We start from the raw sequence: 26,795 nt of genomic DNA on the forward strand, positions 1-26,795 counted from the left end.
GTATCTCGCCAACAGGAGACAACATAAATAAATACATTGTTTTGATTTATTCATTAAATACATCAATGTAATTGCAGAGGCTAGCAAGTTGCATATATTAAAGTTGCCTTCAATTTTTGTTCAGGAAATGCTGAGGTTTGAGCGTGCTTAGCATTCTGGTTTGGAAGGCTTAATGCGTTATTAGCATTTTATCTTCTACGCTGTCACTCAAATGGAGGCATCACTGCTCAGCACTTCTAGCTTCAGCTTTTTTGAAGCCGAACCACTACTGTAAGTGCGTAATGGTGCCAAAGTATGTTAATGCAGCTCTATAATGAGATTATTTAAACAACTTTACATTTTAGCAAGCTGCTGGCACCTGCTTAACTGCTGGGCTGCCATCTCCCCTTGTGGCCACTGTCTTTCTTCTTGGTCACCAGAGCGTGTTGTGTGTAAAGGTGCTGAGTCTACAAGACAGACATGCATTACACAGCTCTGATGTCAAACCATTTAATGCCAGATCAGCGTTAAAGAGTAAGAGGGCAGTGAATTAGCTGGAGAAATCACAAGGGAGCAACCTGGAGTAGTGCATTTGTCATTTCTTAAAGGTTTTGGGGGGGTCATCTCGATAAGCCTTTGGCCATCGTGTGATTTTCAGTTACCTGCCACTGAAAGGCTATGGAAGACATCTGGCTTGAGTGCTGGGAGCGGTGACAAGGTCAAGGTCATTGTGAGCATTGGTGCAAGGACATTTGGCAGCAGTGGGAGCAGAACAGGTGCAGGACCCGGGCAGTGAGGCAGTGATGTTGGAGGAGGAAGTCATTCCTGATCCCGAGCACGAATGTGCTGCAGGAGGTCAGCAGCTGAGAGAGATAGGGTGCACTGCCCCAAGAGGGATTTGTGGTGGTGTGAGAAACAGCATTTGAAGCCTTTGGGATGTCTAGATCCCGAGATTGTCTGAATGTAGGTGTTTGGGCACATCTGTACCTTGGCATTTGTGTAGCACAGTGGGCATTCAGGCCACGTTTGCAGTGCAGTGAAACAGGATCAGAGCCTCGTTGTCACATCACTGCTTTGTGTTGGCACCTAGATTGCTGCTTTTCCACTTTGAACATATCATCAGTGAGAGTGTGTGTTTCTTAGGTCAACCTGAGAAAACTTTGGCCCACGCTCTCCTTGCCGCTTTGTTAAAATAATTTGTGTTTCTGTTTTATTTGCAGGTTGGGATGTTTAAGATTCATCCTGAAATTCCAGAATCACTGTCTGCTGAAGCAAGGGCCTTTATTTTGCTCTGTTTTGAACCTGATCCTTGTAAGCGTGCTACAGCATCTGATTTGCTCAGAGATTCCTTCCTGAAACAAGTCAACAAGGGCAAGAAAAGCAGAATCGCATTCAAGCCTTCAGGTATCAGCTAAATGCAGGCCAACATCATTAGTAAGGGTTATGTAAAAGACTGGAGCCATTAAGCACTTTCTTTTATTTGTGCCAAGAAATCAGCAGGAACTCAACAGCCGAAAGTGCCTGTGATTTGTAATTAGACATATTTAAATTTAACAATTTCCTCAAAATATGGTGTCTTGATTATTTTGCCTACTGCGTAATTACCTCCCAACCAAATTCTACCTTCAGCAAATAAATGGCCCATTTATAGGAAATCTAAATTAGAAAAATGATGTTCCGTAAAGACTCCTAAGCCATTCTGCATTTTTGATTCATGGTTCTGTACAGCTCAGAGATCTGGGTTTCATAGAGCTGGTCCTTGGCACCTGGAAATGGGTCTGTCAGGTGTTTCTGTCAAATTGGGTCAGCATTGTCCAGCTTCATATAGAACTTGGAAATTTGGCTCTGTTTGCTGAGGGAGCTATGTTGGGGATTGTTTAGTTTTGTTCACCTAGCATGTTTCCCCCTGCTCCCCCAGTATATCAGCCACATTCTCAGTGATATTTAACTGTTAATGTAGACTTATCAAATAAATCATTGTTTGAAGGAACTGTCCATTTAAAAAATAAGCAAATCCATTGTTCTTACTTCTTCTTTCTCGTGTCTGCACACACATGCTCGTGTTCCCAGTGCAAGTTGAATCGCTTCTCTTTTTGATCATTTTTCCCCGTGGCACAGAACTTTTTGAAAGAAGAGGAATGGAATTCTAAAGGGGGGGTGGGGGTGAACTAGCAAATAATTTATAACATCTAGCTGAGTGGTTTTCTGCAAGGAAGTGGGCATCTCTGTCCTGAGAGACAGTGGACGAAGACAACTGCAGTCCCTGCAGCCAGACTGGGTTAGCGGGAGAGCTGGGTGCTGAAGGTAAGGTTCCTTGGGATAACCCAAGGAGCTGCTGCTGCAGGGGAGCACTGGGAGCAGCAAGAAGCAAGCACAGTGTTGGCCACAGCCATGAGCAGAGCAGACAGATGATATGAACACTGCATCCTGCTTGAGAGGAGGAAAGGCAGCAGCTACAACTGAATGTGTGCATGGCTGCCCCAGCGCCAGGGAGAGCTGTGCTGGCTGGAGCAGCCATCTCCACGGGGAGCTGGGGGCATGAAGCAGGCCACGGCCCTGCAGCTGCTGCAGTTCATTTTGTCTTCGTACCATTTCCCTCAGTACCCATTTCCTGTCTTTCCCCACATCGTTCCACCCTCTCTCTTTTTTTCTTTCTGATAATAAAAGCAGCTCACATCAGATCTCAGCCCGTACTCCTGGGACAGCAACTTTCAATTTTCTATGCTGCTGAGAAGCCTTGAGCTCACTCTCACAGTGTGACATACCTTGTTTCATCTCTGTGGCTGTTTAACCTCAGCCATTTGAACATCTGTCACGCGCTGTGGAGGATATCAGAGCTGTCTGAATAACTTTAACTTCTAGCTCCCTTCTTCCCCCCCCCAACTTATTGCTCCCCTTCACTATTTATAGTGAGACATGAAAACTTTTGTGATATTTTAGCTTCACACATGTGCAGACTCTGAGAGAGCAGAACTTCTTCCTTGGCTTTCCTGTCACGCAGCTGCACATTGGCAATCTGGATTTCAGTGAGCTCTTTGCATGTTACCCTCTTTTTCTTTCAAGGTGAATTGGAATGGGACAAGAGCTTTCCTTCAGGCCAGTCCTTAGAGAAGGAGTCCTTACTCAGGGCAGAGGGAGACGCAGATGAGGCTGATGCCACGGGTGTCAGAGTGGGAGCAGAGAGATGGAGTCAGAATCGTTAAGGTTGAAAAAGACCTCTAAGATCCAGTAGTCCAACCACCAACCCATCACCACAATGCCCACTACGTCCCTCAGTGCCACAGAAATGTCCCGTAGCACAGCGAGGCAGAGGGTGAGGCAGGAGGTGCTGGGCAGCGGGGTGCTCCCTGCTGGGATCCGTCTGTGCTGGTGACCAGCCGTGTGGGCCGAGACAGGCTCCTCAAACAGCTGTGTGCCACTGGTAGCCCTTTGTGAGAACAGCAACACAGGGGAGTGTGCGTCCGCGTGCCAGTCAGGGTAGCAAAATGGCATTCCTATTTCTTCTTTTAAAGCACATTGCTCTTCCTGTCTCTGTGTGCTCCATGTTCTGTGATGTCCGCTCACAGATTACAGTCGGAACGCATCCCTCCCGCTGCCAATCCACGGGGAACAGGCAGGCAGCAGCAGCAGCGAGCACGGCTCTGTTTCGCCAGACTCCGATGTACAGCATGACATGTTTTTCGAAAGGCCAAAGAGATCCATTTCAGAGATCCAGACAAGGCATCCCATTGCCCATTTATTGAGGTATAATATTTGCTTTTCACTTGATGCCTCTGTGAGGATTGTGTGGATTAATTCATGTCTTATTCTGTCTGGGGGCATTTGTTTCACATGATAACTAGGTAAGCAGGTTAAACAATGAGTTCATCGGCAAGATACCAGTTAATTTAAGTATTATTTATATTTAACTAATGAACAATGATTCTCTTTATTTTCCATGAATTTATGTACTTTTTTTCCCCAGTGAATAAATGCTGGTTTCCCATTGAGCGATTCAGGAGCGGATGAGCTGCCCCCTTCCAGAAACTCTCAAGAGAACATGAGAAAGGGGCAGCAGACAGCTTTGCTGATCAGAGAGCACAAACCAATACTTTCAAATGAGTGTGCTACAGTATGGGGCCAAAAAGTTAAACAGCAATCTCAGTCCAAAATTCTCAGCTTTCCTCCCCAAAACTGAGCCAGCGCTGACTCATGTTGGTGCCGCTTCTCAGTGGAGTGACATCAGCGTTGTGTCACCAGTGAGGTTTTCACCAGCTGAGGATACGAACCCTCCTCTTTCTCAGAATCAGTGTTCAGCAGTCTCATCAATGCCCTGCTATAGTTTAACTCACTCTGCACCTACCAGTTACCCCTGCTCACTACTGACAGCGCTGTCATGTGGGCAGTTCTGAGGTCTCTTATTTGTGGCCCTGTTGCTGATGCAGTGTGCCTGATGAGGGCCTGGCCCTGGAGGACAGAAGTGCCTCTCCTTCCATTGAGGATAAGGATTCTGGTCTGTTCCTGCTACGGAAGGACAGCGAACGCCGGGCAATTCTATATAAAATTCTCAAGGAAGAACAGAATAAAGTTGCTTCAAATTTGCAGGACTGTATTGCACAGGTAATTTTATTTCAGCTCTCCTTTTCCTGCTTCAAAAGGAAAATGGTAAGCCAAGTAGTCAGCATCACTCCTTTCCTGAAAACTAATAAATGGAGATGCCAACAGTGGTAAATTGATAGGAATTTAAATTTCTGTAGTCCAGGTTCACAGTGGCGCTCACGTTTGATGGCTTGTGAACTTCAGGTGGTTGGGCTGTTCCTTCTGAATACCTTTGGCTGTGTTTAAGGCTTTTGCTGTAGCCTGAATGGGTACCAGACATCACCTCTTGCCTGCTGCTGGGCTCCTGTGGTGTGGGCAGTTGGTGGCTGTTAGAGGACTGAGGTTGGTGGGATGTGTTTTTGGTTTTTGGGGGTTTTTTTTTGCCTTTTTTTTGGTATTCTTTTAAGGACAAAATTGTGAAATAGTTCATGGCCTTAATGGAGTCTAAAATTTGTATGTGTCATCTCAGTCAGAAGTAACTATGGTTTTAAATATTTTCCAGGATAAAGAAGGATTATTTAGTGAAGCATGTCCTACCTGTCTCCAGCTGTTCTGCAGCATTGCTTTAATCATCTTTCCATTATTTCTGTAATACTTGCCCTTTGCCTTCTAATTACACAGGTGGTTGTTCTTACAAGTACTGAAATGGCTTTAACTGTAGGGGGTATGGGCTGCAGATCAGAGAATGAACATTGCTGTCGCTGTGTAATCACAGACCTTTTTCTGACTTAGGATAGATGGGTGCATAAACATAATGGTTATATAATGTCTACACAATTACTTGGAAGTCCAGAGTCAGCTTATTGTAGGGACGCCATCTACAAACATTTGGGTCTCTTACCAACTCGCTCTGCTGCTTTTATGGAGGAAAGCTGCCCTCTGCAGTACATTGGACAAATGTGTAAATATTATCTTGAACGTCTCCTCTTTGTGACAGCCACAATAGCAGGAAGTGCCATTCATTTTCGGAAAATGGGAATTACTGTTAAAAAAAAAATAACAGACAAAGGGAGAAAATAAAGACTTGGCGGAAACAGAAGTTCAGTGATTTCCGTGCTTAGGTCTGAAACATACATGTGCAAAGCTATAAATTGTAACCTAGATACTAATACTACTAATTAGATACTTCATGACATTGGGATTTTCTTGACAGATGTTCATTATCTTTTCTCCAGACCTCTGAAGAGCTGCAACTTTCAATGGCCCACATCAAGCAAATCATTGGGATCTTAAGGGACTTCATACACTCTCCTGAGCACAGAGTGATGGCTTCTACCATATCCAAGTTGAAAATGGATCTGGACTTTGACAGCACTTCCATCAATCAGATTCATCTGGTGCTGTTTGGATTTCAGGATGCGGTGAGTTCCTTGCCTGGCACGGAAGGAGAGGAATTCTTCCTGGACAGACCTCTCAGTGCAGGGCTGTGTAGCCTCCCCACTCTTCCTCACCTCTCCCCCTGTTCCTGCTCCTGCTGAACAGCTGTCAGAAAAGCTGCAGAGGGGCACGTGGAGCTGAAGCCCTGATGGATTGTAGCCTCAGCCTCAGTGAGATGGGCACTCCCAGCCTGGCCACAAAGCTGGGCAGGGCTGAAGGGCTGCCCGTGGGCTACTGGCAAGCTCTAAAGTTTGTTCTGAATCCTGCATTTGCTTCCCATTTACCTCCCATTGTACGTTAGAGGGGCGTGAACGTCACAGCCTGGTTTGAGAGTTGTAGCCTAAAACTGTCAAATTTGTTGTTTAGACTTTCAAAAGTGGGAGGGTTTTAGTAATTCTTGCACTAAAAACTTCACCTTAATATTGAAAAATGAGATTTTGTTTCCTAAGGTGCAAGTAAATATTGTTTGTTGCAACTTAACTTACTTTTACTCGCTCATATATCTGCAGGTGAACAAAGTATTAAGAAATCATTTAATAAGGCCCCACTGGATGTTTGCAATGGACAATATAATTCGCCGTGCAGTCCAAGCAGCGGTCACCATTCTTATTCCAGGTAAAACAAACCAGCTGTAAACAAACGGAGAGGAAAAAGCTGATGGTGCATTTGTGTAGCAGATGGAACAGGTAGATGTACTCCGTCAGCATGTCATTACCCGCATCCCCTGTGCTACTACGTTGAAGGCACAGGATCAGAGAGAAGTGCTGATTGTGAGGATTAATGCCACAGTTGCAGTACAGAAGGGCACAGTGGGTACCAGTGGTTCTGCACCACCAGTGTGGTCCACTTTAAAAAAAAAAAAAAAAAAAGTAAAAATTAAACTTAGTCCAAGTGGACCATTTCTAGATGGAAAGAAAATGACTCTATACAACATTTAGATAATATCCAAATGGTTAACGCTGCTTGTCTGGTCTGTGGGTGATGTGTTCTGCAAAATGACTGCTCAGCTCTGGAACTGATGCAGCAGCAGTGCATTTACGTGAGGAGAAATAGGAACAAGCACCACCATCACCAAAAGGGAGGAGGTTAAATGATGGTGACCTGTCCACGAGTGGGCCTAAGTTGGAAGTCTGAGGTTGAATTGGAAGCCTGTCAGTAGTTTTGGAACTCTGAAGTGCTGAATGCCGTTTCCATTCTGAGACTGTTCTGAACTCACTGACAGTGAGCCCTTTCAGCCCAAAGGTGCTGTGGCACTTCTCTGAGCACTGATGTCCTAACATCCCTGGTCCAGCTAACGAGGCTTTTCCTACTCCTCTGTGCGTCATGAAACAAATGCACAGCCTCAGCTGAGGCTCCTCCACCTGCAGTAACAGAGCAAACCACGCGACCCTACGGGGATAAACATCCAAATAAAAGCTTCTGATGTTGTTTCGCTTTATCAGAACTTCGAGCTCACTTTGAGCCAGCATCAGAAACTGAAGGTGGCGACAAAGATTGTGACGAAGCAGAAGAGAGTTTCCGTCCCTCTGAACAAAATGGGATGGAGGACGCTGCCGTCACGTCAGGAGTCAGCACCCTCAGCTCCGTGGTGTCACACGAAGCTCAGCAGCAGCTTAGCCTGGAGTTGGGCAGACTCAAACAAGAGACCGTAAGGTAACCCATACACAAACACCATGCGTTTATTTCCAGGGCCTTTGAAAAGCTCGCAGACATGCTCCCGGCTGTGACATGTCCTTCCCTGGTGACAAAGCACACCTGCCAGGAACACTAATGGATTCAGAATGTGCTGGCAGCACCGGTATGCCAACTCAACAGTGCTCAGTACAACCTGCATTTCTGTGCCAGTAATTTTTACGTTCCAGAGTGTCCCGGTGGATGACTTAACTACCATTAAGTAATGATGCCTGTGTAACGCCGTTTGTTTCTTTCCCACTGCCTTAGATGCCACCTCACCTAGTGGCACCATCAGAGATGCTCTTGCAGGTTTTATGGAAACACAGCAGTAGAGCTGGGGGCAACGTTCCTTCTTCCTCCTGCAGGGGATGGCCAGAACAGCTCTGTACTTGCCCATGAGATGTGGCAGTGAGTGTATGCAGAGCTCACCAAAGCCCTTTTCCTATTTTTCACAGATTATATTGGTATGTCGCTGCCGATGCATCTTCTGTATGGATGCAATGTAAATCACCAGGGTGTTACACTGCCTCGCAGTAAATCATAAAGAAAGACAGAAACTCTGCCCGGGGAAACTGCTGAACACCAGGAAAAGAATTTACAACATATTTACTAAATTCTGCTGCAAAGAGGAGAGCCTTAAAGTGCTTCCGCCAAGCTGAGGCTCAGACAACAGAGACCTGTCATAAGATGTGTTACTTAAGAGCGTCAAGCATCCCTTGTATCAAGCCCTGTGGAAGCTGTTAAAAAATATGGTTTTTTTTTCAGTTGGATTTATTCTCAGTTTGGTGGATCTCTCTTGTATGCTAACAGGCTTTTGGAAAAGCTCGTTCAGAAGGAGAAGGAGTATCAGAGCCTCTTACAACGATCTTTGGAGCAGAAAACTCAGGAACTGCACTTGCTTCAATTAAAACTTAAACCTGGAGGTATGAGAAGATACTGAGTGAGTACTTTGACAGTATGCGTGAGTGTATTGGTTCGTGGGATTAGTTAAAGGGTGATTTGGATCCTCTAGTTTAAGTTTAAATAGTCTCAAAACCACCACTTTTGTCCTCGTTTTGAGGTGTATGGACCTATGATTTTTTATTTTTTTTTTTCTGTTAAAGACTGTCAGTGGCCTGCATCAACTTTACAAGAGAACGCAGACCCAGAGCTCACAAACTGGCTGAAACAACAAGGGGCAGACCTGGATACCATTAGAAGGGTAAATATATACATACATATATATATATGTATATATGTATCAAGCATCACCATAAAAAAGAAAAAATGCAGCCCTTGTTAGCAGTTTTGTTTCAAAAGAGGAATATTTATTTAGGAACAAATTTCCCTTTCAGTTTGCTGAAGAGGATTATACACTGAGTACTGTCCTTAATGACATCACTAAGGATGATTTGCGATGCCTTCAACTGCGGTAAGAAACTGCATCTTAGGTCACGGCTAAGAGCTTAATTAATTTTAAAGAGGGGAGAATGGTAGATGTTAGGATATTCCTATAGGCCTATTAATTTACTCTGATCTTCTGTTAACATATGAACAACACTGACTGCCACACTGTAACAACACAACCTGTACAGTAAGTTCTATCATGCCATCTAACTTACCATGTTTACCATTACTGAGAACTATTTCTCCGCCATTCGGTACTAAATGATCATATAGGCATGAAGAACTTATTCTTCCTCCCTGTTTCATTGTCATGCTGTTAATCTGGGAAGCAAAGGGACGAGGCCAGACTCTTTTCAGCGGTGCGTGGCAATAGGACAAGGGGAAACGGCCACAAACTGAAGCATAGGAAGTTCCACACAAACGTGCATAAGAACTTCTTCACAGTGAGGGTGACGGAGCGCTGGAACAGCCTGCCTAGAGAGGTTGTGGAGTCTCCTTCTCTGGAGCTATTCAAGACCCGCCTGGATGCCTCCCTGTGCAGCCTGCTGTAGGGAGCCTGCTTTGAAGAGGGGGCTGGACTCCATGATCTCTGGAGGTCCCTTCCAGCCCCTCCAGTTCTGTGATTCTCTGTGATTCTGTGAATCTCTGGCTGACGTGGAAGAAGTTGTTTGGCCCTAACCTTGAAGGAGTACAGTGTTTGTGTTTTCTTTTTTAGTGCTGTCATAACTGGTAAATCACTGGGAATGCTAGAGTTTACTTCTCGCTCACTTACTTTCAAGTAATGGAGATGATGGTTTTTCCCTAACCGGTTACTGCTGTCCCTAATTGTTTTCTATTCTTCTCGAGACAGGGGCGGTCTTCTCTGCAGACTCTGGAATGCGATATTAATCCACCGACAAACGCATGCTAAGATGGCCGAGGCAGAAGGGTAGCTCTTTGGAAACAGAACGTGTAATGGGAGTAAGCAAATGACAGATACATTCCTAAAATACTGGATGTATATATGTACATAGTCTCCCCGCCTTGCAGGTTTTGCACAATTACATAGCTCGTCTGACCATCCGTGTAATACACAGTGAATAGTAAGAGCTTAGGGAAGAGTAACGCAGAAGACAAATGCCCATCACTGTAAATATAAAGCCTTAGCTGAGAAAAACTTTTCTGCAAAATAGGTACCGGTCCTGTTTTCAGCTGAGACATTTGCTGTTCTTCATAGTGTCTGGGCTAATGCTCTATTTTGGCTTTAGGAGTAAAACAATGTTGTTTCAGTTCTTTCTGAGCAGTGCTGTATAGATCTGAGGATATTTCGGTTTTCTAGCTTGTACCGTCCTGCCAGGGAAGGGGCAGAGGGGAACACAGGGAGCTGGGAGGGGCAGAATGAGGACCATCCCACACACTTGAATTGGCTTCAGCATCGTGCAAACTGAACGTAGAATGTGTGGCAGGTGTGCTGGCTGATGGCTTAAGCAGGAAAGAGTTAAGCTCTGACGTATGTCACCTCTTCCTATACAACGGTACAGAGCTTTGTGTATTAAAGCTACTCGCAGTGAACAACTAAGTAAAGCCTGCTGTGATGTTTTTCATTTTGTAATTGGGCTGCAGCAAAAACATGGCAAACCTAAAACATCTTTGTTTCTTTATGAACCACTTTCAAAAAAAATACAAACAGAAAACCAGATTAAATGTTGTTAAAGTTTAATGTTTTCTTTTTTTTTTTTTATACACTGTACATGACAAATACAGCAATCCAAAGAAAATCTGTAAAGTAAATATAGAGCAATTTAAATAAACTGCTGCTTTCTCATAATTCAGCTCCTTCTGAAACAACATTCAGGCATGTTTAAGACAATCTGTACTGTGATGGGATTGCCTTACTCAACGCCACCTCTTCTGAAAGAGGAGGTGTTAAATAAAGATTAAGGTTTGTTTCTGAGTCATTACAGTTCTTGTAACTGCATTCACTTATTCTTATGAATGGCTGAGAGACTTATATTTTATCCACTGGTTTGGGCCACGCACTTCAAAGGGCGGCTCATTGAAGTAAATGTGGTTACCTAGTTCTTCCAGTGGGGGCTCTGGGTCAGTGGTAGCAAACTGAGCAGCCTCCTCTATCTCTTTTCTCACTGCCACATCGACTTCCTAAAAAAAAGAAGCAGTGCTCAGAAAGGCAGCTCAGAAAAAGCAGCAACATTCCGAATTTAAAAGCAATAATGAAGTACTGATCAGACTTAGTGTTAAAGCTGTCTATAAAAAATTAGAAAACTGTGAAAGTTTCCTTCCTACTAAAGCAAAGCGCAGTACAATTAATCATCCCAGAGGAACAAGACCACACTGAGCATTTTCCTTTTTGAATTCTCTTTCTGCAAAACAATGCAAGTATACGGAGAAATGTGACTGCAACCCTGCTGGTCGGGCATAAATCCCACCACTTGTGATGCACACATCTTTACAAGGTCTAAGCAGATCTCAAGAGCAGAATAATCAAAATATTTACACCATTTGCTTAGAGAGCTTCTGGCTCCTTCTTAGGATTCTTCACTACCAATGATGGTTGTCACTGTAAGACACAAAGCTCAGAGCTTTACCTGCTTTCTCATTCATGCTAGAAATCTAACTTTAATTGAACTTTGATTTCCAGATTTTAGTATGACAAGAGATGTATTTGAAACACTAACACTCACACAGAGCCTAGCAGTGATTTACGCTCAGCACCCAAAAGCAAAAAGCAATTCCAGCAGAGCACAACTGCATTAGCTGGTGCGCAACAAAACTTTACCATCACCAAAAAAAATTACATTCTGATAAAAAAGCTCAAACAGCAAGTGATGCACACTCGGAGAGAAAGACTATGTGAATGCACAAGAGCTTGCTGAAACATCTACTAAAAGCCATACCTTTAATTCTTCAACACTAGCAAGGTTATTGTTGATCATTCTGTCCTTCAGCAAAGTAATGGGATCACTTTTGCTTCTCACTTCTTGAATCTCTTCTCTAGTGCGATAGCTAGGAGAAAGACAAGCAAAGAGATGAACTTTTATAATTCTCTTGAATACAAGTGAGGTTGTGGACACAGCTCGTTTTTAGAGAAAAGGTGTGACCAAAGAACCGTCAGGAATGCAGTGAAAATACAGCTGCATTCATTATCCAAAGTACAGCACGGCTACATCCAGAACACTTCTTAGATTTGAAAGGGGAAACTGAAACAGATCCAGACTTGAACACGATGTGAGCAGGAAAAGGAAAGCTGTTGTAGCCTGGGACAGTTACTATGAGGCTGTACTTCTCCCTCCCCATCAGGGGGGGCTACATGACTTGCTCTGTGCTGTTAGATTGGGTCACACCACTTACTTAGAGAGGGATATGTTTAATGAACTCAATCAGAACTTCCAATTCACTACAAGTTTCCAGTGAAGTGTTAAGGTACACGTCTATATTTCACGTACATCAATCTGAATCTGTTGGATGGTACAGTGCCCAAGTCTTTTTGGCACCTGTATGTTTGTGCTTTTTAAGAAGTGTTCCATTTGACTGGACACTCCAGCTATTCCTTTACTCTTAGCTTACAGGATTTTTATATACTCTAAAAACTCTGGACAAGTGCACTGCTTTTCAGTCAAAGCTTTCTTGGAATACACCACGAAGTCACAGGGAATGCAGAATTCATTAATAAAAGGTACAGAAATTGAACAGACTTGGTGCTTTTTCTGAAAACTCCATTTCTTCATACTGCAAATAAAACAAGGCATGAGCGGTCAGACTTGTCCCAGTGATTTTATCATAACCTTCATGCATTTCACACTAAATGCATATGACTAAACATCATATCCATGACAGTTTTGGGATTCTGACCATCAATACTTCACTGTTTTCAGTGAATGCTGACAAAGGGTTTCCACGGTACCTTATGCCAGGATCACTCATACTGTGGCCATGATAACGGTACGTCTGCAACTCCATCACAATAGGACCCTTAAAAAGAAAGAAGATACAGAGAGCGTTATCACCTTGAGCAATGGATTTGTTGTTCTAGCAATAAGTAGTTGCTGCAGGTGAATGGGACAAGTGATGAATGTTTTTAATTCAATTTTCTTTCTTAATCAATTCACATAACATTACAACCAGTAAAACAAAACTCTTCTTAAATGAAAAAATACATTGATAACTATTAGCATTTACTTTCATGTTCTTATTGAGCACTGTTAAGCAATTCGGTCCCTTCCAATGCCATTCTACCATTACCCAGACTATTTCAAATTGCTTATTATTTCACATGTGTAGACTGTCAGCAGCTTATTCTTCTGTGTGAACTTTCTTCTGTGCATTCCCAACACAAACATCATTTCACAAAACATCAGATTATGTCAGAACAGCATTTCATTCTTGGGTGACCGGTACCGATGCTGAAAAATCCTTAAGGTTCCATACATTTTGTAAATATTTCTAGGTAGGTACATAAAAATCTCTCTCATTGCCATACATCTAGTCTCACAAAAAAAGTTACTTCACTTTCCATCTGTTTTTCATACAGAATTATTTTTCATGCCCCTTCCCCTAATAAATTTCTTCATCAAGAACAAAGCTGCCTAACAGTCAAAACACTTTTTACAACAGAATTGGAGTCGAGTAGCTAGAAAGGGGAAAGAAGTTAACAAGGTAACAAGATTCTCTTTTTTTTCCTTAAAGCTTGATTAATACCAATTGCATGTTAACAATTCTAACAAAATTAAAGGACCACTTAGTTACTCACAGGTTCCTTACTGCGGTGAAACAAAGGAAATAAGGTCAAACAACAATTCAGCGGTAACTATAGAAAGCTAGGCTAGATGGGGAACTTTTTATGCAGCAATTATTGCTGAAAGTTTCACCTATGGTAAAGGAATAGCTACCGACTTACTTTTCCAGCTCTACAGTACTCAGCTGCAAACTTGGCTGCTTCTCGAACACAGAGAACATCCATGCCATCCACCTGATGCACAGAACAAGTTCAGTCAAAAAGAGACCAGAAAACAAACTTTCAAAATTCAGTACTTTCATATCATAAATGCAATAGGAACTCAATCTCAAGTTTTCTATTTTTAATAATATTTATAAATATAAATAGAAGTACACAGGCATGTACGTATTGCACACGCATGCCTCAAAACACGCTGGAGTTGTACTCACTCTAAGCCCTGGGATGAAGTCTCCTCTTTTGTAGTAGTCAGTACTGGCTGCAGCTCTTTCAACTGAGGTTCCCATCCCATACCGATTGTTTTCACAGATGAAAATACAAGGCAGCTTCCACAAGGCTGCCATATTGTATGTTTCAAATATCTGGCCCTGAAAGAAAAGGAGCAAGTTCTGGACAGGGGGCTCACACTTCAAGCATTAGGCTCTACTGAAAAATCGTTCAGCTACAGCTAGTAAAACTTCTGATACCAGAAACGATCTGAAATGAGCCCCTTGCCGCAGATCAGCAGGAATAAAAGAGAAGTTAAATTATATAAGACAACTTTTATCTCCACTCATAGTTCACAGAACTTCTTAACTTTTAAACCTATTTCAGCCTCTGTGCTAGAGTACCACAAAATGTAGAATGGTTTGAGTTGGAAGGGACCCTTAAAGGCCATGTGTTTTGGAAGTGGGAAGGTTAAATCAACAGTGCACTCTAAATCACTATCTTTTTTTCATCTGCCTTAATTTCTCTGCCAGTAACATGGAGATAATTGTCTCACCAAAGTAAGTGGGTCAGCAAGATGCACTGTATCAGCAGACTCATTTTTTTAAACCATTGTACAACAGATTCAAAGCCAGGTGTTGTCTGGGTTGCAGACACCAGACAGAGAGAGGAACGTGCTCCCCTATAACCCAGCGGAAAGGCAGAGCTCACAGTTCACAGAAGGAAAACGGATTGCCCACATTCACATTCCTCCTCACAGAGCTACTTCAGACAGCTTGTTTACCTGGTTGGCTGCACCATCCCCATATAAAGTCAGGCAGACTTCATTTTTACCGAAGTATTTACAGGCCAGCGCAATCCCAGCTCCGAGAGGAACCTATCACAGTACAGGACAAACCAAAATTTTAGAACAACGTTTAGAGAATGCTGGTGACAGGTTGCTTGTGAAGTGTGAAGACACATTTAGGGTATCAGGGAAGTGCTCAACAAATAAAGAGCAGTAACAAATGGAAAAAGGTTGATGACAATCTGTCTAGCAGCCAAAATACAAACGTTAACTATATTCTCGGTTTGATGCAGATTGCAAACCTGTCAGCAAGCCAGAATAACAACAGATTTAATAGCCACAAAGCAATAGTAGCTGCATGCAAGTTCACATTGTGAAAATTGAGGAGAAACGCTAGGATGGGACACCAGCCAAATTCAACTTGCATTTTAAAGCAGAAGTCTTGTACATACCTGAGCACCGACAATGCCATTACCACCATAAAAGTTTTTGGTATACATATGCATTGATCCTCCTTTTCCCTTCACACATCCTCCTTTTCGACCTGAAACATGAACAAGTGATTTCTTTTTTCAGAAGAAGAACACTGTACAAATGGTAACATCTAATTCAATTCCTAAAGGTAATAATACTGAGACGGCGTTGCTGTCATCACTAAATTAATCTCAGGAGAGTTAAGACATTGATTCTCATACATCAGACATAATGGCCTCTCCCCACAGAACTTACAGTTAAACATCTCACCAAACAGATAAAAGAAGATGAGGGAAGAATGCTAATGAAAACATCACTTGAGAAATATAGAATAAGATTTATTCATTCATTTTAATCTCTACCTACTACAAAGTGCTTTTGTATTTTTCAGGCCACTGAGACTTCCCAGGTGGTTGTCTGTTTATTTGAAATAGCTAGTGTGGGCTATCTAATCCATGGTATTTTAACAGAAGTTAGCTACAGATAGGACAAAGAATCAAACAAAAAACCTCAACAAAAACCCACCTGCCTCCAGATAAACATTCGATACCTAGCCCAGCATTGTTCAAGCTGTCGTTTGCAGATAACAGCCTTTTTCCTTCCTAACATATGTACCTCCTCCTGCCCACAGAGTCAAGGTATTCTTTGACCCACTCCATCCACTCTGCTCCCCCCAAGTTAAGCCTCCCAACTTAGAAAGTCAGAGAAAGGCCAATCCAGCCATCCCCTCCTCTAGTGCGCTGTGAATTTGTATTTGAGCACTGTGCTTCTTAGCTGCCTAAGCAATTATCAAAAACAGTAAGAAGGCTGCTCTCCAGCTGAGATCCTACAGATGCTGGGCACTGGGATTGTTTTCATATAATACATTTCAACGATGTAGAGATGTCAAAAAACAATCTCTCAAGCCACTAGCTCTTTTTCTGCTCATGTAATGCTGAGCCAGTTGGTATTTCACCTAGCTGTTCCCTATTTCTCAAGCCATTTCTCTCATTTTTCAGCATCACTCTGAATACTAATCTAAGAGCTCCAGCACATACCGTACTATCTTCCAGTCCAACATATGCGATTCCTCCACACCATTCCCCTAATTATGAATGGAACTATGCTGGCAGCAGAAAGTTGCTGTAACATTTTGCAGAATACACCCTTTTTGTTTGACAAAAACTCTGGCAATTACATCAAACACGGTTTTCAGTTAAATCATGATTTAGTAACTTCTTACATAAGGTCACAGTTAATGCCATCAAAAGATTTAATAACAAGTAATTAATCTGACATCTATATGTTTTTTCCCCTGTCCACTAGTCCTGATACCTCTCAGAAAATTAGATAAGATTAATGTAACGTATCCTGGCAAATTATCTTGGGTCCTATGTTTCATCCTTTAGGTACTAACTGCATTCTCAGCATAGTTTGTCTTTCTACCACTCCAGAACCAAACTGCAGCCAACTGGTTTATTTCTCCTTATATTTTTTTCTCCATCCCCTTTTTTAAAATGTAAACACAATACTTTCAGATCCAGCAGTAATTTAAATTACATACATTCTACCTAAATCATGTTTTGAGTACAAGTACCAGCACTTAAACCTTTTTACTTTTATGATGCAGCTGCTTTTTATTATAGAACACAGATCACAATGTTTCTTCTCTGCTGTGTCACTAAATTACTTCTGGAGCCCCAGTATACTTTGTGCATCAACATCATTTTGAATTTTAGTAAAAGAAAATCCTGATGCTAGTACAGTAGCACGTGAATCCTCATTCTACTTAGCACAAACCTGTAAGTTCAGCGAGAATTTCTCGAACGGGAACGCCTCGGGCATAGGTAAAACCGTGAGCTCTGTATGCTGTTATCACATGGTCTGTAGGCTTTATGGCAGCTTCAAGCCCTACGCAGCAGGCCTCCTGTCACAAATGGAAAGCAAGTTCAGCAGTGAAGAGGAGCACACAATTTCCACGGACTGCAGTGTGGCACGATCTGTCTGTGCTCTCCCATACAAGAAATAAAGCAGGAAACGGGAAAACACAGATACAGCAGAGTGCCTTAAATCCCAAGGAGGAGAAGGCCTGTCTTTGCAGAACCTGCAGCTACAACAGCCTCGGGCTCTATAGTCCAACCTGTCCTGCCTGCAACCAACCAAATTAGGCAAGAAGAAAATGAGAAGGTGAAAAGACCTGCAGATTTCTTCTATGCTCGTCTCCCAGATGAAGTACCTAAGTAACTGCAATTCAGTGCACCAGCTTCATTAAGTTTGTTCTCCTGACTGTTGCTTTTTAGTGGATATGTGATCTATGAGACACTGGAAGAAAAATTATCTGCGAGGCTTGATAATGAGGATGCGAGCCTCCAAATGCATTTGATTACGCTACAATTGCTTATTCCTCACATCCAGCTGAACTGCAGCTGCACCTTGCCTTCTCTCTCTTCCTATTGCTGTCCCAAGATCTCAGGGATTCCTCTGTGTGCTCAGACACTGTTTGTAAGGAAATAACGACCCAAATCACAGACCTGCTACAACTTCAGACATCGTGCATAGATACTCAGTTCTAGATTTACTCCCTCTTCTATTCAAATCCCTAAATTAAATAGGGCAAGAGAATATAAAAATGTCTTGGGGGGGGCCAAAAAAAAAAAAAGTCACACCTGACCATCATATAAGTGACAGAAGCCGCGAATGATCTTCTGCTTGTACAGCTGGTCAGACTTCAGCTCCATGCGCCGTATGGTCTGCATTGTCTTGTAGTAATGGAGCCCCTCCTCTCGAGTCAGCACTGCTGTGGTAGCAGGGCCTTCTTCCAGGCGATGGAGGTCACACGGCTGGTAAGTTGAGCAAGCAGTTACTTCTTGACACTCGTCAACCAGATTGACGATCGTCAATTCAGGTTGTAATGGCTTTTTAAAAAAGCAAACCCCAACGCATATAAGACAACTTCTCCTGCAAACCGTGAGCTATACCAAGTTGCAAGGAAGGCTGATTTTAGGTACCCCTAGCAAAAAAATAAATCGTACGCCTTCAGTGGAACAAACCAAACGCATTGCTCTGTCAATGCACTAGATGGCCACAGTACTGCTTCACAGCCTACATGACATCTTCTATTACAGCAACAATCTCTCCACAGCAAATCCAGTGGCACCTGGAGGAATTTGATATAACACGCTTGCACGTGACTTTAGTTTGAATTAACACAGTAACGTGACTACACGCTTCCGAACACAGTATTTCCAACTCCATGTAACAATCAGAGCAGATAGCAAGGGGTTTGCTTCTGAAAATCCACATAGTACTTTTGTAATTGAAATGGTAAGGGCTGAGGTCCATCATGTCAGGATCTACAGCGCTGCTTCCACAGAATACGAGTATTAAGCATGCAGCTTCTTTACCTTGATTTCAAATGTAGCTTCATTTGCAAAGTCTGCATAGTTACGTGACGCTACCATCACTCGAGAGGCCTTAAAAAGAAAAACAAAATGTGAGCAATACTGACATTTAATTTTCATGCAGAAACAGATGAAGTTTCAAATCATTTCTAACAGTATGCTGATGCTAAAATACTTTGTTACTGAAACTCTCCAGTGGCATAGCCTTATAATATCAGAATTTTTATTTTGAAGGCATGCACTAGAACTCCTTTAAAGCGCAGTATTTAAATTAAGATTAGAAAAAGAGAACCAAATTTAAGATTTTTAATATCCTTGATTAACTAAATAAAACGAGTAAGCTTCGGAAGACTATAAAAACCATCAAAATCACAAAAAAAAATATATTTTTCCCTTCACCTGACAGATTCCTTAGAGGAGTAGCAACACAGCCAAAGAAGATGGCTCTTTGCACTGACTGCAATTTCATTTTGACAGAAAAAAACTTCCCTGGGAGAAAAAACACACAACCCAACACAGTAGACTTCTGGAATGCAAACTACTCTCTTTCCGTTTAAGGCAAAGACAAGCTGGAAGGATGCAGGCAGTAATAATGAAGACAGTATTATTTAAGCAGGTAACAGCACAGCTACCCAAGGGTAGATGAAATACAGAACTACAGAATGGCTGACATGGTAGGAGAGAGACAAGATGTTTGAAGATACATTACTGTTCTGTCTAAAAGAATGTGCACAGTCTATTAACTAACTGGTATTCTTAGGTAACTTCAGTACATGGTAATCATCTGTCCATGCATGCCTTGTGGCCACAGCGTGAGGAATGCATTTGATCCTCAGCAGCAAAGTTGTATTGCTAATTGTTACATACATTTCAGAAGCTTATTCAACCACGGAACTTGCACATGTTTAGCTCAAGGTTAACTCTTTCTAAACTTCAAGACTACTCCGTTCTGTCTCAGATAAAGCTGTGATTGATACACGTAACATCTGGAAAAAAGCCAGGAGAAATTTCTCAATGCTTGCTGGTTATCTCCTGTTGGCTGTTTGATTTGGCTGTCACGATCTCACAAGCCCTCACATCATCAGATTAAATATTTGGAGTTCTTAATTTAAACCAGGTTTCTACACTGTTTACCACAATGCAGCAGTATTACCAGTGATAAAAAGCTATTTTAGTTCTAGAGCTGGAAGTCGGTCACGAGTTTGGGATTCACAGAACCAGCAAATGGCTGAGGTTGGAAGGGACTTCTGCAGGTCAGCCTGGTCCAAGCTCCAGCCCTGAATAGAAGCAATGCTGGAGAATCTTTACAGAAGTACTTAATACATGGCCAGTACACGTCAGAAGAAACAAACATCAAAATCCTTGACAAAACTGGTTCATGCCTTACCTCACTAACAGCTCCCTAGGTTAGCAGCATTTGGAAGGAGGAAAAAAAACAAAGAAAAAAAAGAGAAGAGTAAGTAAATGTAACAAACAACTGCGGGAGGAGAATCAGCATATTATTAGCTAACCGGAACTCTGTGAGAGAAGTAGTTTCCTTATAGGTAAGCTTTGAGTCATGGAAACCCATCTTTACACTTTACAATATGATCAAAGTAGGTATAAAATATAGCTTTATGGGTTAAAACTGTTTCTATTTATTTGGTAATTTGTAAATTTATTGTAAATGCACAGGAATAGTTAATACTGGCAGTCACTAGGACGCAAAAAAACATACTAAGATATCCAAAAAGGAGCTGGTTTTGACTTCTGGAAAACACTATATGTCAGGAGCAGGCCAAGTTCATGCAGAAACGAACACATTTTTGGCACCCAAACCTGAAAATTTTAATACAGATGTTTTACTTGTAAATTAAGAAATGCTTTTAGATCCATATTCTATGTAGTCCCAGTATGCACAACAAGGTCTCCTGGTGACCCTGCTCTCTAAGGCCATCTGCATGAAGCCAGCCAGCCACAGCTGTTTCACAACAAATGACTGCTAGACAAGAGAGCTACCTCAGCTCTTGAAGTAGGGCAACAGGTTTGCTCTCAATGACAAAAAGACAATTGGCCTTCAGTTGACAAAGACACTCTTTAACACTGCCAGAAAAACCTCTGTTCCTCCCCAAGAGCAGTGAGGCAGTGGCACAGGCTGCCCAGGGAGGTGGTGGAGTCACTGTCCCTGGAGGTGTTCAAGAACCGTGTGGATGTGGCACTGAGGGACATGGTAAGTGGGCATGGTGTGGTGGGCTGTGGATTGGACTAGGTGATCTTAGAGGTCTTTTCCAACCTTGATGATTCTGTGATTCACATAAAAGAAGTCAGATGAATTCAGAGGGGAACAAGTCGAGTAAGTTTACCTTGATTACGACATGGCCTGTGTTCACAGTCAAAATATAACAGAATAAAAATAAATTTAAGGCAAAAGGCCTGGAAAAGGGCCTCAGAAATAGCATGATATATTTTAAATGTGACACATGTGGATATCTCGAGAAGATCACTGCACGGAACAGGAAGGAGGCCTCTGAGGAGCACGCTTCCCTCCCTCCTGTGGTACCGCACAGCCTGTGAGCTGCACGTTTTCCCCAGATCTAAAAGCCATGAAGGAGGAAAAGCCGTGCCCGGCTGCCAGGCGTGGGCTGCAGCACTCCTTGTGTACTCCCCGTACTCCTGCAGTGCCTGCACGAACACCAAGGGCTGGGTATTTACAGCGTGCTCCCGCACGCAGCGACCATTTTGGTTCTTTTTTTTTTTTTTTAAACATAATATTTAAAATAGCACGAGAAAAACAAACAGAAGATAACTCTTTTTAGTATGATTTTTGCCACCGGCACCACGTGACGTTCTTTGCTGTGAGGGTGACAGAGCCCTGGAGCAGGCTGCCCAAAGAAGCGGCAGAGTCTCCTTCTCTGGAGATATTCCAGACCCGCCCGGACATTTTCCTGTGCGACCCGCCGCAGGGAACCTGCTTCAAGCAGGGGCTTTGGGCTGGGTGACCTCCAGAGGTCCCTCCCTCCCAATCCCCGCGATGCTGTGACGGGGCCGTTAACCCTTACACCTGGGCTGCCGCAGGAAAACCGAAGCACCGCACGGGCCCTCCCAACCCCAGTCCCTCTCAGCCCCAGCCCCCGCTGCCCCGCCACAGACCAGTGCGGCCCAACGGCTCCGCTGCTAACGACCGCCCCCGCCCTCTCCCTGAGGCGGCGCGCGCCCCCCACTCCGCGCCCGCCCTTCCCAGCCCCGGCAGCAGCGGCCCCTCTCACCGTCCTGCCGGCGGCGGCGGCCGGGCCCTGCAGTACGCGGGAGAGCGCGGCCAGCAGCATCTTGCGCATGGAGCGAGCAGTGGCGGCGGCGCCGGAAAGGGTCCCGTCCTCGAGTCTCCTTCAGCCGCCCGCCGAACCCGCCCCGACTGCCAGCCCTACCGCCCGCCCCGCGGCCAACCGGAACGACGGAGCCCGCTGACGCGAACACCCGGCGCCGGGCCGACCGACCGACGCCTTGCCCTGCGTTCCGCCTCCGCGATGCGCATGCGCAGGGAACGGCAGGCGTAGGTGCTGTGTTGCAGGTGGTGCCCTCGGCCTTGGCACAGATCTTGTGGCTCTGGGTGCTTGGGGCTCTCACCGCTGCCCTGGGAGAGGTGGGCAGGTCTTAGGGTGTGCTGACTGCTCCTCTCTCTCTTGTCCCTTTGGCCCTGTGCATTGTCCCCAGAGGTTCCGTTCCCTCTATGAAGAGCAAAATTCTCTGCTTCCTCTCCTTGCAGCTCGCAGTGCTGTTTCTTCCCTTTTGTCCTGCCTTCTAGGCTGAACTACCTTTGTGTAAGCCATCTCCTTCATACCCAGCTTGTATTCTTACTGATGCCTATTTCTTCAGCACCTCTCATTTGAAAAACCAGCCCCTCATCACAGCTGGAGCAGTGTGCCATGTGCCTGCAGTTCGCAATCAAATGAGAACTCACAACCTTTGTCTGTGGTTTTGTCATTCCTTAGACGAGGCTCATCTACTTTGGCTCAAGAGAGTCAAGCGTACTGGTCTCCATATGCAAGATGGAAAGCATGTAGTAATCTCACGTGCTACAACAACCCTATGAAGTAAAGGTTTCAAGAGACCTGTGAACAGCTGTTAAGTGTAGGCGTGGTTGTCCTGCTCAACAACAACAAAAAACCCACGTTATTATTATTTAAAAGAAGGCTGTCAAGCTTATTCCGGTGTAATCAGCCTATTCTTTCTTCACATGAAATAAAAAGTGGAGCAGCTTTTATATTTATGCACTTACAGACTGGTGTGATATCAACATTTCTAGTAATCATAAAAAGTAGTTAATTTTGATGGGAAAGGATCCATTTTTGTCCCCCCTGGAAAAACAGTAAAGCATTTGTTATGTTCCCCTTGTGACATTTTCACTTTTTGTGCTATTTCATCAATATTTGTGTGTTTTCTTCATTAAAAACTATTACAACATCCTGAAATAATTAAATTCTCCCCTCCCCAAAATCCAGTGCATAAGACAAATTCATGAATGAGGTAAACAATGAAAAGGAAAACATAATGAAATAATAAGCAGAGAATGCCAATAGAAAATTTATTTGATGAAGATGATTATGTAATATTTCATAATGGAGCACCTTGCCATGTGTGACTCTGCTATTACCACACTGAGGGTGTGTTGTGTGACAGGAGGCCAAAACTCAGTCTTTTCTATCATTCTGGATGTGATCCTGAAATGTTATCATTTTTCTGGATTGCAGCTGCTGTTACAAATGTCTGCTGTCATGTTAGAGGTGGAGGGGAGCATCCAGCGTTTGGGCCTTATCCCAGCTCACCATGTGACTAAATCCAGAAGAAAGTAATCTCTTCTTCATTTAATGAGTCACATGTTTGCTGCCTGGTTTTTGTTCTTCCTGTGGTACCACAGATCCAGCCCACAGAAGGCAGCAGCACAGGGAATTGACCCACAGCTGCCAGGATGGCTGCTGCATTCAGGCTGCTTCAGGCTGCTGTCCTCTGGGCAGACATCTGCACTGCAACGCTTGCCCAGGTCTCCCGTGTGGCACCACCATATAGTGGTTCTTGTAGTAATGATTCTTTGTGTTTATTTAGTAGTTTTCTAGCTGTAGATGTCCCTTTAGCTGTAGGTGTCCCTGTTTGTTGCAGGGGAGTTAGACTAGATGACCTTTAAAGGTCCCTTCCAACTCAAACGATTCTAATTCTGTGATTCTGAAAAGCTTGGTGGGAGTAAATAGAGGCCATAGCAGTCTGTCTGTGTGACACGGCATTTAATGGCGTTATGAGTGGTGCTGTGATGTATGCTTGGTGGTATGGCTGGTATAGCTGGCTCCGTTTTGGAGGACTGGGAAGGAAGGCAGCACAGCCTCATCTGCACTGCTCATGGGGAGGAGGCACCAGGGCTGTGTCCTGGTTTCTTCCCTGGGGAGGGTGGTCAGGTAGCTCCAAAAGAGCACAAAAATGGAGGAACATATTGAAAGGTGAGTGACTGAGGACCAGGACCTGTGAGTGAACTGAAGAATGAAGCCATCAAATGGAACAAATGTAGTCTTAGTTCATATTCTCTCTTCAGAATGTGAATGGGCAGCCTTCACTCCATTTGCATCCTCTAGTTCTAAAATTGTTTATAATTGCTCAGCAGGAACCATCCTTTTGCAGTTACTATTCCTTCTTCTAAGTTTTCTTTTTTTTTTTTTTTTACCCTTCCGCTTTTCTTTGTACCCTCCTCCATCTCGTCTGATGCTCTTGCCCAACATTTCTTTTGTTGCTGTTCCTCTCTTCCTTTTCTCAGATCCACATTGCTCCTCTGCATCCCTTACCAAAAACATCTTTTTTTGCTGTTTTGACTCCCATCCCTATTGACTAATTCCCATTCTGTCCTATGCTTTCTAGTAATTCCAGCATTAGACAGCAACACTGCTCCCAACTTTTAATACTGAGACATGTGCAATCTGGTGGGAAAGTTAGACCAATTAATTACATTGTCAAAATCCTTCAGATGATTTGTTTTATTTGGAGTTGCTGGAGTTGGGAAGAACGGTTGTTTTCAAGGATCTTCCAGATGTTTTGCTTCTGGCAGTGACAGAGAAATGAATTAAGAAGCTATGATTTCTGTTTGCCATTCTGATTGCTTCACTGCATTATTATTAGGAAAACATATAATTTTATTTTTCTTCTTTGAGTAATTTGTCCTTTCATGCCATTCATCTCCATGCTTCCTATTAATTTACATATTCTTTTTAATCTTGAAAGTAATCACTCTTAAAAGATACTGAGAAGCACTGCTGTGGAAAAGGCTGTCTTCATTCACATAGTAAACTCCTGAGAGAAAAGAGATGATATTTTACACTAGTGGGTAAGCTACTGCAGAATTATTTGAACATAACCTTGGTCAATTTGAAAACTCTCAAAATGTTATGTCCATGTTGCAATTCAGTTCTTCTGCATTTTGAAATCATACATGTCTAAGACAAATATATAATAGAATCACAGAATGACTGAGGTTGGAAGGGACCTCAAAGCCCACCGAGCCCCACCCCCTGCCGTGGGCAGGTCTGCCCCACACCAGCTCAGGCTGCCCAGGGCCTCATCCAACCTGGCCTCGAGCACCTCCAGGGATGTGAACACCTCCAAAACAAAAATCGAGAACTTTCTGCCTGCAAAGTTTGAACCTCTCTTGGTGTTATGCCTACCCAGAATTAAATGGGAGAGTTGTTATTTCCTTATCCCTGACAATAACAAGGAAATTGAATAGTACAGGCATAAGGAAAGGAATTGTCAGAATACCAGCAAAATCATGGATAATTACCCTTTGAATACAGGTGATTATTATCATTATTATTTTGGATGCTTCTGACCTAAAACTAAGTATCTAAAGGCACAAACAAGACTATCTGTAAACACATCAGAAGATCATTATTCTTCTCTGTTTAGTCTTGGCTAAAACTTCTGCCGAAGTCCCATTTTGCATAAAGTGTAAGTACACACTTTGAATAAAGGTGTGAGCTCACTAGAGAAAATCCAGACGAGAAGAATGCAAATGATCAATGGCATGAAAAATACGATCCACAGGCATCATTAAAGGATGGATATTGCATCATCTGAAGTAAATTTTGGGAAGAATTGGTTCTTCAGTTGTTACATAGAAGGAAAACACTGCAAAGAGGGTGAGAATTGATGTCCAAACCTAACAACAAGCTGGCTGGAATATGCAGCCTAGCAAAAGGGCTAGTGAGGAACTGGTCCTGGGCATCTTGCCACTAGACATTTCTGGGACATTGAGTATCTGTCAGGAATGGTCTACCTACTGCTAATTTCTAAGACAGCCATATTAATTAGATGATATTTTTTCCAGATTTCTTGTCTGTGACTCGGCATATGGAAGTGACTTTGGCTCCCAAAATCCTGTCTACTTTCCACCTCACCGGCCTATCTGCACTGTAGCCTTCTCATTTGATTGAAACGTGATGTATGGACACAAGGGAAAAAAATTAAAGTCCTTTGTAGAACAAGTGCCATAGGGTGGCACTGCAGTATAAGGGACAGGACAGCCTGGCTCCCTTTCTCCTACATCCAGCAGCTAACAAAAACCTACTGAGAGCCACAGCAGTGACTCAAACCATTTCAGCAGTAAGGAAGTGGAGGTTGCTTAGTTACTTGAGAAACTAATATTAGGGTAATATTAAGGGTACAAGCTGAAAATAAGCTTGTTACATTAGAAAGGGTGTGACAGCCTGGTACTTTTTCCCCAGTTGCATCCAGGCTGTTTGCTTCCTCTCCCTGAGCACAAGAAGTGGTATTTTAGTACCTAAAGTCTGTTGCCATTGCCGGCAGCCCCTAGTCTTCCTCATGGGAAGGAGTCCCTAGTTTAAATTTTTCCTCCAGAAATTTTTGTGTTTATCCAGTTTTAACGAAGCTCCTAAAGTGGAGTGAAGCCAAATTTATACAAACATCACCACAACAAAGAAACACGGCTGTACTGGTTGCAAAGCTTTCTGAATACCTGCAAAATCCAAGC

General features: G+C 43.2%; 2 protein-coding genes and 1 long non-coding RNA gene across 5 annotated transcripts in view; 2 read left to right on the forward strand and 1 right to left on the reverse strand.

The window, feature by feature from the left end:
- Nucleotides 1-10,693, forward strand: part of MAP3K15 (mitogen-activated protein kinase kinase kinase 15) — a 74,746-nt gene extending 64,053 nt beyond the window's left edge. The window contains exons 20-29 of one of the 2 annotated variants that reach the window (XM_021409172.1): nucleotides 1,200-1,383; nucleotides 3,546-3,723; nucleotides 4,404-4,578; nucleotides 5,733-5,918; nucleotides 6,444-6,549; nucleotides 7,377-7,587; nucleotides 8,419-8,531; nucleotides 8,712-8,809; nucleotides 8,943-9,019; nucleotides 9,841-10,693. In XM_021409172.1, the coding sequence (XP_021264847.1) occupies nucleotides 1,200-1,383; nucleotides 3,546-3,723; nucleotides 4,404-4,578; nucleotides 5,733-5,918; nucleotides 6,444-6,549; nucleotides 7,377-7,587; nucleotides 8,419-8,531; nucleotides 8,712-8,809; nucleotides 8,943-9,019; nucleotides 9,841-9,904 (1,392 nt within the window). In that variant the 3' untranslated portion in view covers nucleotides 9,905-10,693. The remainder of the gene's footprint in view (nucleotides 1-1,199; nucleotides 1,384-3,545; nucleotides 3,724-4,403; nucleotides 4,579-5,732; nucleotides 5,919-6,443; nucleotides 6,550-7,376; nucleotides 7,588-8,418; nucleotides 8,532-8,711; nucleotides 8,810-8,942; nucleotides 9,020-9,840) is intronic. The other variant, XM_021409164.1, reaches the window with a different exon arrangement.
- Nucleotides 10,673-22,251, reverse strand: PDHA1 (pyruvate dehydrogenase alpha 1). 2 transcript variants are annotated; one of them, XM_021409186.1, is made up of 12 exons: nucleotides 22,039-22,251; nucleotides 20,181-20,195; nucleotides 18,797-18,865; nucleotides 18,059-18,232; nucleotides 17,193-17,319; nucleotides 15,392-15,483; nucleotides 14,937-15,029; nucleotides 14,158-14,313; nucleotides 13,889-13,960; nucleotides 12,896-12,963; nucleotides 11,889-11,997; nucleotides 10,673-11,133 (listed from the first exon to the last, which is right to left on the reverse strand). In XM_021409186.1, the coding sequence occupies exons 1-12, from the start codon at nucleotides 22,105-22,107 to the stop codon at nucleotides 10,963-10,965; spliced, it is 1,215 nt and encodes a 404-aa protein (XP_021264861.1). In that variant the 5' UTR covers nucleotides 22,108-22,251; the 3' UTR covers nucleotides 10,673-10,962. The 2 variants fall into 2 exon arrangements, with proteins under 2 accessions (XP_021264861.1, XP_021264868.1); XM_021409193.1 differs by lacking the exon at nucleotides 20,181-20,195.
- On the forward strand, nucleotides 22,323-23,047 carry LOC110404689. Its single transcript, XR_002442458.1, has 2 exons — nucleotides 22,323-22,412; nucleotides 22,762-23,047. It is a non-coding gene; the product is annotated as an uncharacterized LOC110404689 (long non-coding RNA).

Source organism: Numida meleagris, chromosome 1, assembly GCF_002078875.1.
Source record: "Numida meleagris isolate 19003 breed g44 Domestic line chromosome 1, NumMel1.0, whole genome shotgun sequence".
NCBI classification, from domain to species: Eukaryota; Metazoa; Chordata; class Aves; order Galliformes; family Numididae; genus Numida; species Numida meleagris.